The sequence below is a fragment of the Pelmatolapia mariae genome, linkage group LG20 (assembly GCF_036321145.2).
Source record: "Pelmatolapia mariae isolate MD_Pm_ZW linkage group LG20, Pm_UMD_F_2, whole genome shotgun sequence".
Classification (NCBI taxonomy): Eukaryota; Metazoa; Chordata; class Actinopteri; order Cichliformes; family Cichlidae; genus Pelmatolapia; species Pelmatolapia mariae.
The window spans coordinates 34,655,473-34,669,470 of NC_086244.1; the positions used below are offsets into that span (position 1 = coordinate 34,655,473).

Here is a 13,998-nt window from a genome sequence, read left to right on the forward strand (position 1 = left end):
CGGAAGAATCGGGACATATTTGGTATATTTAAGTTCTATAAACATGCTCCTACGCAGGGGCGATTTTAGCCCATTTCTGGGGGTGCTTCAGCTCCCCCAAAATGAATCAAAGCACCCCCAAAGATTTCTTACTTCTTTTTTTTTTTTTTTTGACAATATTTGCTGTTTGTGTGACACACTACTAAAAATATAAAAAGCATACAGTACTTGGTTGAGACGGAACATTTGAACAACAAAAGTATAGAGAACCCCTCCCCCCTCCCAAAATGGTTTGTTCCAGCTCGCCCCCACTCTGGCTCTAGGGTCGTTGCTGCCACAGCGATGGTAGCGGAGACGCAGCGGAGCGGAGGTGGATTGGCTGGATTAAAACAGGACATATTAGCAGCATTTAACCTTCAGTTACTCTTTATGTAGTTAGATAGGAGTCGTGTTTCTTTTTAGCTGAAAAACCTTACACCCAGGTAACCTGCAGTGCTGAAAACGTGTTTTCCAATGATGTTTGCTACCCTACAATCCGTCCTACTCTGTAGTAAATTCTGCGACATTTGACCGTCCTGTTGCTCCCACTGAAATGTATACAGCCTATTTAAAATCTAAAACTTAAAATTGTCCGTAGCCTGCCGTTGTTACCACTGTCCTGTTTGAAATGGATACTAACTAGCTAACTGACTGAATGCCCATTAACCTTATAACTCCTGTTGTGTGTGTGTGTGTTTGTGTACAGAGAGACAGCCAGGTTCATAATGGATATAAGGAAGGCTTTTTCAAAAACAGGAGCCACATTCAGGTAAAAGTGTAAGAACAAATGATCCATCAATAAAGGATAATGTTGGATCAGTGTTTCAATATTTTATATCTTTTATTAGATGTTCATGTGGTTTGGTTATTTGCCTTTTGGTTGAAAGTACACTGAGAGAGGACTTTTCGTTAGTGATCCTAATAATTTTTTTTTTCACATGAATGTAATTTTTTCATCTAATTGAATACAATCTATTTGTGTATGATTGTCAGTCCAAAGAGGGAGAGAGGAAAGAGGGGAACGTGAGGAGAAAGTACAAGGTCAGGAAGAACCAGGTAAGAAAACAGACAGGGAACAGTGACAGGCAAAAGAGAAACTATGAAACTGACGAAGAGAAAAAACCTGATTTTACTCATACAGTCTGGAAGTTGTGTCCTCCCTATATTAAAGCTGCTATCTGCAAAACAAACTGGGTTGAAACATTTTTGACCCTCTTTAACAACATTCCAACATAACATTATCATTGATTGGGGAGATTAAAATGAATGATATATTTTTATGTGGTTCAGCCACAACTCTACTAAAACCTCAGCCAGTAATAGGTAGGCCAACTTTTGGACTGTCCAGTTGTGTGTATGACTGCCGCATACAGACCCCCTTATCAGTGTTTCTCAAACTTTTTACAGTGCACACCACCTGAGAAAAATGTCAAGCTCTCCCAAGTACCACTATGAAAGCATGAAACTCATAAATCTTACAACACAAAATTAGTATTATTAAATTAGTATCTGCAGTAAAGATTTTTTCATACATTGTATACATTCTACCACAGGCAAAGTTGCCTCCATTTTTATAGTACTTGTTGACCACCTCCACCTCCTCTCTCTCTATCTGAACTGTCAGTGGACCTGGTCTGGACCTCCCGAAGTCCACAACCAGTTCCTTGGTCTTTGAAGTGTTGAGTTGCAGGTGGTTTGTGTGACTCCATGTAACAAAGTTTCTCACCAGACTCCTGTACTCCTCTTCCTGGTCATCCTAGATGAGGGGTAGGCAACTCCAGGCCTCGAGTGCCGGTGTCCTGGAGGTTTTAGATGTGTCCATGATCCATCACAGCTGATTTAAAGGGCTAAATGGCTCCTCAGCATTTCTTGAAGTTCTCCAGAGGCCTGGTAATGAACTAATCATTTGATTCAGGTGTGTTAACCCAGGGTGTGATCTAAAACCTGCAGGACACTGGCACTCGAGGCCTGGAGTTGCCTACCCCTGTCCTAGATACACCCCATGATGACTGTGTCGTCCACAAACATCTGAGATTCAGAGTTGTAGCAGACATCAGAGGTGTACAGGGTGGAGAGAAGAGGGGACAGCACAGTTCCCTGTGGTGCTCCTGTGCTGCTGACCACAGTGTCAGACGTGACGTCCTTCAGCTTGACGTACTGTGGTCTGTCAGTGAGGTAGTTGGTTTTTAATAGTATTCATTTATTTCTCCTTTGACTTTGGCCTGGGTCTTGCGGTTCCAGTGAAAGGAAATCTTAACGCTTCAGGTTACCAAGACGTTTTGGACCAGTCTGTGCTTAAAACACTGTGAGAACAGTTTAGGGAGGGTGTTTTTCCCTTCCAACACGACTGTGACCTAATGCACAAACATGGTCCATAAAGACATGATTGAATGTGTCTGGCATAGAAGCAGAGTGGCTTGCTTTGAGCCCTGATCTTAACTCCTAGATCACCATTGTGATGAACCAGAATGAACCCCTCAGTTTCTTGCACCGTCACAATGAGGCTTTTTCCACCGAGCCTCTGAAAAACACTGGCAAAGGAGCTCCTCTGGGCTTTTACCACGTCCAGAATGTGAGTGCACACACACACATCTGCACCTACACACACACTAACTGTGCTTCAACGATTTTATTCTAACTCAGTTTGTCAAACCCTTTATTTTTATCTGTTGGAGCAGATTTCTGTCGAAGTTACAGAGTCTTTTATTGAGAACATCAAGAGCAAGCCCGTCGTGTTTGAAGTGTTCAGCCACTACCAGCAGCACCCGCTGCACCTCCATGGCCAGGACGTGAACAGGTTGGTGGGGGTCAAACAGCAGATCCAGTCATGCAGTGATAATTCATATTTAATGCAGCAGATTTTGTTAGAAATGTGTAAACGATTGTATTCTAATCACATTGGCTAATTTTATATGCATATATAAATAAAAGGTATTTTTATTAAGTCAACATTCCTCCAACAGCATCCAGGAAATACTATCCTATTCCCATCCGTTGCTTAGAAACTGTCCTGAGGAGACAGCTTCAGGATCAATGACATGTCATTCACACCAATGAAGACGTGAGTAGAGCAGTTTTCAAGTGTAATAACATTCCTTTCGATCATATTGAGTATAGACGAATGCAACTGTGAGCTTTAGCGATTAGCCCGTTTCAACAGGACCGTGATCTTGATGTGTGAGACAGCAGGGTGCTGCCACTGGTGTTGTAATCTGTGATTTAGTTCCTCCTAACATTTCAGTTTGCTTCCAGTATCTATCCTCTGTGATTACTGGCTCTATAGACAGATTTAATAGAAGTGTGTGAGCTACTGGCTCAGTATAAAGGGTCAGTAGTGTTTTCACGTCACCTATCCATCCTCCATTCAGTCACCCAAAGCATGTAGTAAATACTCCTCACTTTTATTCATCTTCTCTTCAATTCAGAAAATTTTCAGCTTGATAACATTGAGCTTCTGTGTGTGTGTGTGTGTGTGTGTGTGTGTGTGTGTGTGTGTGTGTGTGTGTGTGTGTGTGTGTGTGTCATTGTTTTTGTCCTCTGCTTTAGGTGAGATCTGAATGGCATCAGGCAAAGTTGCTAAGCTTGACATCACAGACAACAACGACGGCACAGTTGCTGTCGAATATGCTCCCACAGAGGCCGGTCTGCATGAGATGGATCCATGCACATCCCGGGTATCTGCATATGTTTAGGAGTAATGTGTGGGAATAAAGTGCATGGAGAAAATAGTTTGGAAGGAAGTCACTAACCACTCTTTTTCTGTCTGTCAACAGGAAGTCCCTTGCAGTTCTACGTGGATTACATGTGCCTATGGCCCTGGCCTTATCCACGGGACGGTCAACAAGCCAGCTGTCTTTACTGTTAACACCAAAGAGGCTGGAGAAGGTAGGTAACAGTCACATGGCCAAACACACATTGTGTGCTGTGGAATGCTATAACTTACTTGCTTCCTCAGATTTTCAACACACGGGACACTGTCTGTTCATATCACATCTTTGTAGGTGGTTTGTCTTTTGTCTCTGGCCATTAAGGGTCCATCCAAGGCTGGACTGTGTGGACAACCATGGCGGAACCTGCACTGTGTCTTACCTTCCAGTGCTGCCATGAGACTGCAGCATCCTTGTTAAATACAATGACAAACACACCCCAGGCAGCCCCTTGTCTGCTAGGATTACTGCTAACATCAGTGTAGACCATCCATGCAGCCTCTAAGATGGCAGCCCAAACACTACAGTAAAGTAATTCATTTCCTGCTGGATCTGGAGATGTTCCAAGACTACATACCTGGAAACATTCTGATCAGATGCCCCAAACCACCTGCTTCTCCCCTCTCCTGCAGCTCAGCCACAAACCACAGCCCACCACAATATGATAGAAAAGGTGCATTTATGCCATTAGTGTGCCCTAGGAATCACTGCTGGATCTCTAGGTGACGATTCCATGAGGATGTACCATCTGAAGGTGGGCTGAGCTGCAGATATTCCACTGGACATAGGAGAGCTTGACCTCAGCCAGCTGACAGCCTCTCTTACAACACCCTCGGTGCGAGAGGAGCCCTGCCTGCTGAAGATGCTGCGTAACGCTCACATTGGTGAGTGTCCGTCTGATAAGTGAGAAGTTTGCTAAACAATGAGACTCATCAGAATCCAAATACTTTATTAATCACTGAGTAAAAGACAGAGGGGGAAAAGTAATAAAAGTTAAAGCATGGAGAAAGAATCAGGAGCAACTGAAACAGGCTGCATACACACAAGAATAAGCGTTAACCCTCATCTGTTTTGTCTGTCTGTCTTAGGAATCTCCTTTGTTTCCAAGGAGATTGGTGAGCACCTTGTTAACATCAAGAAGAACGGCCGTCATGTTCCCAGCAGCCCAATTGCTGTTATGATCAAGCAGTCAGGGATTGGTGATGTGAGCCGTGTGAGTGGACCGGGGCTGACCGAGGACAGGACCTTTCAGCCTGCAGAGTTCATCGTGATGCAGGTAAATGCTCAGTGAAAGCATAGATACTAGAGATGGCACCATACCACTTTTTTATTTACCAATATGATAAATTTTCCTGGTCGGTACAGTGTTATCCACACAAAAGTTGATATAGTCTCTTCTGCAGGTTGTTAGGCTGTCGATATCCTCCTACAGCGGCTGAGATCCTTTGGTGTGAACAGGACTCTTCTAAGGACGTTCTACGACACTGTGGTGGCGTCTGCTGTCTTTTATGCTGTGGTCTGCTGCAGTGGTGGAATGGCAGAGAGGGACTGGGGGAAACTTAACAAACTGGTCAAGAGGCCCAGCTCTGTCCTGGACTGTCTGCTGAAGTTCATTGAGCAGATAAGCTAACATCCATCATGGACAGCCCCTCCCACCCCTTGCATGAGACTGTACGAGCACTGAGCAGCTCGTTCAGCAGAAGACTTTTACACCCACAGTGTAGGAAGGAGCGCTACCAATTCAGTCATTCTTACCAGCAGCTGTCAGACTATAATCCAGTTTAACATGGTTATCTGACTCATCACCTGTTTAATTAACATATCAATGTTTTTAATTGCTGCTGCTCACTTGCAGCTTGTTTGTACACTGTATATTTCACCAGGATCATTTCTTCTTCATTTCTCCTTTTCTTCTTCAGTCTTCTTTTGCGGCTCTTTCACTGAATTTTAGTCAGAGCGCGGTGAAACTTGGTGTTTGGTATCGATGATAGCTCTGGAAGATAGCTTGTGGTTCAGTTTTGTTTGTTTAGTGGACTTGTGTGCATTTACGTAACAGCTCTTTTAATCATGGCTTCTTTTCGTTGTGTTTGGTGGTTGTAGAAATGGTTTATATGAGATTTTAGCTGAGATGTGCCCACAGAGTGAATGTAAAATGCAAATGAAGCAGTAGAAACAGTCTACGTCATTTCCTGGATGCTGTACGAAAAGTAACGGTAAGAAATCGAAGGCGTGACCGTTATGATTTGTAATATATTATCTGTGTGTGCGCTGAGTAAGTCCTCTGTAAAATGGCTGCCTGGCTGAACAAAACAGAGTGGGATCAAGTTCGCCACAACTTGTTCTCCAGGGACTCCTCTCTGCAAAGGTTAGCCTTACAGAGGATATCGGCTTGGAGGGACAGGTGTCCCAATATCTCTAGTTCTGTGGCCATTGACTGCACAGAGGCTCTGGTTCGCTGCCAGGTGCGTGACCGGTCCGGACCGCTAAATGACGAAGAGCTGGCGCTAATGTACGGGATGGCCTTGGTGAGGTTTGTTAGCCTCATCTCCGAGGGCAAAAAGAAGAGGAAGCCCCTGTCGCGTTCCTGGGTCTGTTGACCCAGCGTTTTGAGTTTTAGTTTATTTTGATGTTTATGGTTTATTTTTAAGTTCATTAGGTTATCTAAGCTTATTTGTTTATTTAGATTCCCCTTGTGTCTTCTACCCCTGTGTTTTAGTCTCCTATTGCCCTTTGTGTTTCATGCTGCGTGTCTTATGTTGTCAAGTTTATATTGTCTTGTCTGCATCTCATGTTTTCTGTTTTATTTTGAAGGTCTGTGTCCTATGTTAGTGTAGTCAGCTTTGCTTCCTTTGTCTCCTTATGTCAGACCAGTGTCAGCTGTTTCCCCATGTGTTTCCACTTCCCCTAATCACCCTTGTCTGTTGTTCAACGTCATGTTTCCAGGATTTTCCATGATTAGGTTTTTTGCAATGTTCAAGGTTTTGTTCTTTACCTTTTTGTGTTTAGCATTTAGTTTTCCCAGTTTAGTTCTAGTTAGGTTCTTTCTTGTGTGCATCTGCCTTTTTGTTTTTGTAGCTTTTTATCAGCCATATTAATCTGCTCGCTTTTTGTTGATAGTCAAGTTTTGGTCCAAGTTCCTTCGTGTCTGCATTTTGGGTCCGCTCTTCACTATACATACAGTCTGCCTCTGCCAGACTGTGACAGCCCCGGATGATGAGGATCGGGGCTAAAAAGCTAAAGATCCCAGTGTGGTTGGTACATCTGAGGCACAGGGCCACTCACTGGACGACTCCTCCATCCCTGAAGTCGTTGCGACAGGGATGTGAGGCGGCGCTGGAGTGGCTCAAAGAAGAGCACTGGGCCAAGTATAAGGAGACTGACCTCAAGCGGCAGGAAGGTGGCATGTTAAAAAGAATCAAAAAGTCTGCCTTGCAGTCCAGGAATCAGTTGATTGATGTGCTGCTGGGGGATGGATTTCTGGTTCCTACAGTTGGGCAGCTGGAAGAATTTGGCTGTGACACCTCATACTGTGCCAGTCTCACTGAGCCCAGATTGCCAAAAACGTTTCTGCGCTTTTGGCTGCCCCTGCTTAAGATGGTCAGCTCACCAGCATTTATCCAAGTCTTCCTTGAGAAGCTCTTTGCGAAGCAGAAGCTGCTCACCAAAGAGCCCAAAGGTCACAGGGCTTTCTACATTGCAGCCTGGATTTCAGAAGTCCTCCTATGCAATAGGAAGAAAGGTGCCAGGAGGAAGCACAGGATCTTTAGGAACCGGATCCAGCTGAAGGGGTTGGACCTAATATCTTTGTGCCTGGATGCCCCCTCCATCAGCATGCCTCACCTGCTCCAGTTAATCCTGGATGACATGGAGCACTGAAATCAAAATATAAAAATAAAATCTGTTCAGAGATATTAATAATGTTCATAGTTGATGTCTTTAAGTTGATTATTTCATGTCACATATCGCCCTATGTTTTTATTTCTTTTAATCATCTTAATTGTACAGCACATTGGTTGATCTGTTAAATGTGCTATAAAAATAAATTTGACTTTGACATTTATGATTTGAAGAGTCTGTTTGTTTATTTTGATCTTTTCTGTACAGCTGATCAGAGTTGGTTTCACCCGAGGTCGTTAACTAAAACAATTTGTTCAAAAGACAGAATTTTCTGAGAGACTTAACAAAGTAAAAGTTTTGATTATTCAATTCTCTGTTAATTCAACTCAGTGTTTATATAAGTAAACATAAACTATTGGGGTGTCCAAATTCAGATGCTGCATCCTGCTGAGGCCACATTTGTAGGCCGATTACGTCACAGCGATGCAACGAAGGCTGTCCAAATTCGTAGACTCCTCTAAATGCAGCCGACAAATGCGTCCTCCTTTTCCCCAGATTTGAAGGATGCGTCGGGTATATCCATCGTGACCCACCATATCCCACAATTCATAGCATGCCCCAGCCGGCGGCAGCCACTTAGTTTTAATATTACTCTTATTACTCTTTCTGGGTGTGCAGACACAGGCAGCTATACAGCCAACTTCTGTGTTCTAGGCTTCAGTTCATTTCATCTCATTTTACTCACTGATCTGAACCTCTTCAGGTCCTGGGTTTGGTGCAGCAGTGCAGTTGGTTATACTAATGGCTTATCAAAGGTCGTTGTATGTGAAATTCTATTTTATGTATTTGGAAGCAGTAATTAGCAAATACCTTGGAAGTGTTTCACAGAGCTGTTGAATCTATCCATCAAAATGTTCTGACATCTTTAACACAAGCTGAAAATCTGAACCTTTTTGAGTGAGGATTCTTTCCATTACTGATATCAGGTCAGTGTAACTAATAAACTGACACTTCTCGTAGGACAAAAACAGTGACATGTTGTCCTCTGGTCTGTGCTCTTCTCAGGAGTTGGAAATGCTGAAGGAAGTGTCAGAAGCTTGTGAGTCCCTGAGCGAGGAGAAAAGCGGTTTCAAACACAGCCTCACTACTGGAGCCGAGGAGAGAAGCACACATTACGTAAGTCAGTTTTAATACTCACACTCGTATTTGGAGTTTCTTACATTTTGTTTTTTATTTGTTTCTTCTTCTTTTTCTTTCTCCACTAGCTGATCAACTGAAGAAGGTTATGAGGTGAATTGGAGACTTTCTCTCTCAGCTTGATTCATGATGTCGTTTAGAGTGATAAGACTCATCAAAATCACAGAGGAGGGTCTGAGCTATGGTGGTGTTGAGACACAGACAACACAGCTTGGAAGTGTTTCACAGAAGTGTAAGGGACAGACAGAGGTGTGTGGTCACTGCAGTCACCATGACACAGACTCCCTGATTTAATCCGAGCATGACTGACATGTTGGGCAAGTTTGTCTAATTCTTTTTTATGTAAAACAGAAAAGTGTCACTGTTAAATTGGTGAGTCGAGATTTTTTTACGTAATTTTTTTTTGAGAAATCATGGGTGACATTAAACAGGCAGTTGCAGAGCTTCTATGTTTAACACTCACTTTGTTCCTTTATAGAAGGAAATTATTTCAGCAGCAGAGCAAAGTGTTTTTTGGACAATAAATGTAAAGTATAACAGAGAATTTGATACTTTGATTTGATACTTTAACCTCACTACATTTATTTCATAGCTCAGAGTTCTAGTTATTCAAAGATGAGAATTTAGATGTGAAATTGAACCTTTAAGTGACTAGTGCTTTGAGAACTGCCATCAGTTACACAATGAAGTTCATTTACGTACAGGTTATTGTATTAGTAATGCTATATTGTACATAGAGACAGAATATGACATGAAGGGCTACTGACCACAGAAAAGTAAAAGGTAACTGGGCCGATAGACTAACGGGAGAGAAACAAGCTTTCTGTGATTCTATTTGTGTTTTTTTGTGGTAATCTTGGATATCTTAGGTTGTCTCATTACTGTCATATATGTCCTATCATTAAAACACTGGCTTCTAACAACTAACAGTGTCTCGAAAATAATTTAATAAATAAACAAATAATATGGATGCATGACTCAAATGCATGACTTTTAACTTGTGTATTTTTTAGGCTGAACACTGCTGCTAATGCGACTTAGGTAAATGGTTTCAGGCTCTCCCCTCCTGAGTTTGAGAAACGTTCAGGATCAGAAAATGTGTGACTCACAGGTGCTGTAGCGTATGGCCACAGCTTCACTCTGAGCTCCATCTCCATAGAGTGCAGACAGTGATATCTGATACTCCTTAAGACACAGGACAACAGTTTATTGACATATTGTATTTTTACTTCATAATATGTACTCCAACAATCCAATAGTTCTTCCCCACCTGTCTCAGGTTGCCTCCACTTAGTGAGGTAAGAAACATCATCATCAGCTGCAGCTTCCCAGTCACTGTCTGAGAAATTAGTTACCCTAAGGTCAGAAGGAGGAGGCACCTTCACTAGAAGAAAAGAATAAAAATGAGAAAGCTACATTTTGACATCTTTCATTATTAATAACATTTACAGTACTGTGCAAAAGTCGTGAGCCACACGCTGAAGTATTTCTTTGGACATTATCTGGTTTTTCCACTCCTTTTTAGTCCAGTTCTTGTACCTGGCCATTTTCTGAGTAATGTTTTTTGTTTGTTTGTGCAAACACTTTGCACTGACCATTATTGGAGAATTAAAAAGCACCTAAGTCAAGGAATGTGTGTGCACATAACAGAAAACTTGGGAAAGAACCAATTTTAAATCTTTAAGCACTTTGTTACTAGCAGCCTGTCACAAAAACACATTTTGTATAGTGTGTTTTTTTTTTTAATCTGAATAAAATGTATACAAATGTGTGTGATTAATCACAATGTGTTAGTGTGTAATCACCCTGAGACATGCATGCCTGTCTGCTAGCGTCAGATCTAAAGCCATTTCTGATTTGGAGATGCAGGCTGCAGATTCTGTCCAGATTATCCCAGCTCTCGTCACTAAACATCCAGTCTTCACTTATCAAATGTGTAAAATTCAAGGCTGGTCCTTAAAAGCTCCCAACAACACAAAAAGTGCATAGCCACACAAGTCCCAGCGTTTCCCACAGCAGCAGCAGCAGCAGTAGCAGCAGCAGCTGTGAAAAGAAAGTGGAGAAAGGATGAATGAGTCTGTGCTTATCGGCTCTCCGCTCTCCCCCAAGCTGGCGTTGTTCTTGGTAGCCATGACAACGGAGATAGTCCCAGCTTTCTAAATAAAGGCCCCAACACCCCAAAAAAGAAAGAAAAAGAGATCGGGATTCCCTGCGCAGGCCAGGAATCCCCCTAGCAGACCGAAGCTACAGACAGGATTCGGAATGAGTGAGAATTGAACCATCGACTGTCTGTGCTTCAACCTGCCAGGGGCCGGCAAGTGCTCTGCGCCACCTGGCGGCCGTGTAATTCGTGCAAATTTGACATATTTGACTTCTCTGAATACGAATTATTTTTGAAAAAGAAAAATAATAATTTTAATGTAAGGCAAAACATGTATGGTGCTCGGTAAAGATGACACGCCGACTCACTTCTTCTTCTTCTTTTTTTTCTTTTTTTTTTTTGTTTGAGAAAGTTTGTTTTCGTATTAAACCAGTGTCAGTGACGTCATTCTACGCGACTACCACAGGTAAGGAAAAGGCTGAATCTGTAGATCTTTTTCTTTTATTTTTGTTGTCTAAAACACAAAAATCCCGAAACAGTCAGCTCACAAAGTTGCAGGTTGGTGGCAATTTGGCAGAACAGCCAATGACTTAAAGCATTTAGTTGCATATATCTTGCCACAAGACGTGCGCTAAGCTAGCTAAATTAGTTTCTGTTAGCGAATCAAGTTTAAGCTCCTCACATATCATCATCCAGGGTACAGTCATATGCTCATGAGGAGATCCCATGCAGGCAACGTAACAAGTTAAATATGCACTAATTTGAAGCTATTTCCTAATATCTAACCATTATGATAAATGTTTGCCTGCGACTGACACAGCCAACACAAATGTCATTGAAAAAAACAAAACCCTGTGATAACATGTTTTTGTTTTTCTAGAATAGAAGAACCACATTTTAAAAAGCCAGTAGGAATAAATCTTTGTTGTTACTGCATGATTAGAATGAAGTAACAACAAGTCTGGCTGGAATAAGAAGTGGTAATCTGCGTACTGTGCTAGTGATCTGCATAATTCACCTTAGATGGTCATCTGTTTGGATGGCTGAAGTCGGCTAACGACACAGCTAATTTCATCAGGCTGCTTATGAAACATCTAAAATGATAGATGGTTAACTACACAACGGAAGCAACAGCATTACAATCACTTGATTTAATTAAAGATTTTCCCCCAAACTTTTGATCCAAATGAGCAAAGTACTGCAACCATCTGAACCTTCTAGGTGTTACATGTTACAGTGTTGCACTCTGGCCAGCTTTAAAAATGGAAAACTCTTTGTGTGGTTTACTCGGTTCTGTAAATGAGGCTCCTTTCATTTGTGAGACTGTTGTTCTTCTCTTCCCTTTTGTCCACCCTTACAAGGTGAAGGTGCTGCCCACCCATGATGCCAGCAAGGTGCGTGCAAGTGGATCCGGCCTTAAAACCACTGGAGTGCCCACCTCTCTGCCAGTGAAGTTCAACATTGATGCCAAAGATGCAGGTGAGGGACTGCTGGCAGTGCAGATCACTGTGAGTGCATGAACGTGGACCACACAATAATGTAATCAAAGCGCTGATATTTAGGTAACAGTTTTTGTTTTCTCCTGAAGGACCCAGACGGGAAGCCCAAGAAGCAAATATCTGTGACAACCATGATGGGACCTACCTGGTGTCTTATGTGCCAGACATGACTGACAGATACGCCACACTCATTAAGTACGGAGGAGACGAGATCCCTTATTCACCCTACTGAATCAGGGCTCTGCCCACCCGAGATGCCAGCAAGTGCACTGTCACTGAATGTTGTCCAGTGGCCAGGTAGGACTCACTTCCTTGGTTGCTTATACAACTTTTAGTTGGCCCTTTAGGTCACTTGATCCATGACTTGAGTAAGCACTGTCCTGTTGAGTTTGTGGGCTCAGATGACAGTTATTGTAGAAAGGATGTGAAATCATGTTTTAGTTTTTTGTAAATTATAGTCAAACATACAATGAACTGGGGTATTCTCTTTGGTTAACAGAGCAATGCGATAATAAAAGTGGACAAAGCACATCGAGTTGCCACAAATATCTTAGTATATCACACAGTTTACATAGTCGAAAAGGAGTATAAAGAAGTTTACACTTACAGTGGGGCAAAAAATGAGGTGACCAAATACTTATTTTCCACCATAATTTGCAAATCAATTCTTTAAAACTCAGACAAGTTAGAGGTACACCTATGATGAAAATTACAGGCCTCTCTCATCTTTTTAAGTGGGAGAACTTTCTTTCATCATCAACATCTGCATCCACGATCCACCAGCTCAACAGCAACATCTGTCAGCTGTGCATCCAACTCGAGGCCTTCGCCTGCTGTGCTCAGGCTCTGGGCCGCGATTTCCGTCCCTTGTTGACGACCTCGCTGTATCCTGTGCTGGAGAAAGCTGGTGAGGAGACGCTGCTGGTCAGCCAGGCGGCGCTGAGCTCCATATGGAACATCAATAAGGTCTGTGGATACGCTTCCCTGAAGGAACTGATCAATGAGAACTCTGACTACCTGCTTAATGACATATCACTCAACCTTCAGAGACTCAGCCAGCATCCACAGGTTGTTATGACGTGTTTTTGTTTTTAACCCAAAATGGACACAGAAATAACTGTTGGAGGGTTTACCCGATTTCCTCCTTGATCTGCTTAAGCCTGTGCTGCCCTGAGCTTGTACTGTATTTCATTATAATCCTGTTTTGTTGGCCAGGCTCCACCGGTGTTGACAGTTCTGTTGACTCACTCTGACTGCAGCCTGCTGGTCGGGGACATCGTTCAGGATCTGGATCTCAGCTACGAGCGCACAGCTGCTCTTTTCTGCTCCGCGCTGCACGCGCTCATGAAGGCACTGGGTAAGATTTCAACAGTGATGTCAGCTTGAGTCTCACGTATACTGGGAGTCAAAGAGGACAAGGAAGAAAATGTGACTCATTGCATGCTCTGCCACATTTTTTTTATGTTGCTTAACTTTGTTTTCTGCAGTGCCCTTCAAAGTTTCTATCAAGGAGTACACTTCAGGATGTATAATTTGCTCGTTATGAAATTGTCAGTATCTTTGGAAACATTTAATACATCGTGATGGTTTAATTGCTGAGTCGTTTTCTGTTGTAGAATTAATATTCATAATAATATTC

The 13,998-nt window shown here is 42.5% G+C and overlaps 2 protein-coding genes across 3 annotated transcripts; both read left to right on the forward strand.

Moving 5' to 3' along the window:
- Nucleotides 1–348: 348 nt before the first annotated feature.
- LOC134619295 (filamin-A-like) lies at nucleotides 349–5,193 on the forward strand. Of its 2 annotated transcripts, XM_065469617.1 has the most exons (11): nucleotides 349–461; nucleotides 725–787; nucleotides 1,012–1,074; nucleotides 2,465–2,590; nucleotides 2,697–2,815; nucleotides 2,982–3,079; nucleotides 3,565–3,692; nucleotides 3,792–3,903; nucleotides 4,020–4,609; nucleotides 4,814–5,001; nucleotides 5,129–5,193. In XM_065469617.1, the coding sequence occupies exons 9-11, from the start codon at nucleotides 4,588–4,590 to the stop codon at nucleotides 5,162–5,164; spliced, it is 246 nt and encodes an 81-aa protein (XP_065325689.1). In that variant the 5' UTR covers nucleotides 349–461; nucleotides 725–787; nucleotides 1,012–1,074; nucleotides 2,465–2,590; nucleotides 2,697–2,815; nucleotides 2,982–3,079; nucleotides 3,565–3,692; nucleotides 3,792–3,903; nucleotides 4,020–4,587; the 3' UTR covers nucleotides 5,165–5,193. The 2 variants fall into 2 exon arrangements, 1 of the variants encoding a protein (XP_065325689.1); XR_010573356.1 differs by lacking the exon at nucleotides 1,012–1,074.
- A 6,109-nt stretch (nucleotides 5,194–11,302) lies between these two features.
- LOC134618148 (filamin-A-like) lies at nucleotides 11,303–12,633 on the forward strand (the record flags this gene model as incomplete). Its single annotated transcript, XM_063463449.1, has 3 exons — nucleotides 11,303–11,326; nucleotides 12,222–12,339; nucleotides 12,449–12,633. Coding segments are annotated over 3 exons (285 nt in total), but the record flags the coding sequence as incomplete, so codon positions are not given.
- Between the last annotated feature and the right edge of the window lie 1,365 nt (nucleotides 12,634–13,998).

What these genes read in the sequence shown, in the direction of transcription:
- LOC134619295 (XM_065469617.1), top strand. Translation starts at nt 4,588, where the DNA reads ATGCTGCGTAACGCTCACATTG. An exon ending in GCTGCGTAACGCTCACATTG is followed by an intron (nt 4,610 to 4,813) that starts GTGAGTGTCCGT and finishes TGTCTGTCTTAG; the next exon opens with GAATCTCCTTTGTTTCCAAG. An exon ending in CAGAGTTCATCGTGATGCAG is followed by an intron (nt 5,002 to 5,128) that starts GTAAATGCTCAG and finishes TCTCTTCTGCAG; the next exon opens with GTTGTTAGGCTGTCGATATC.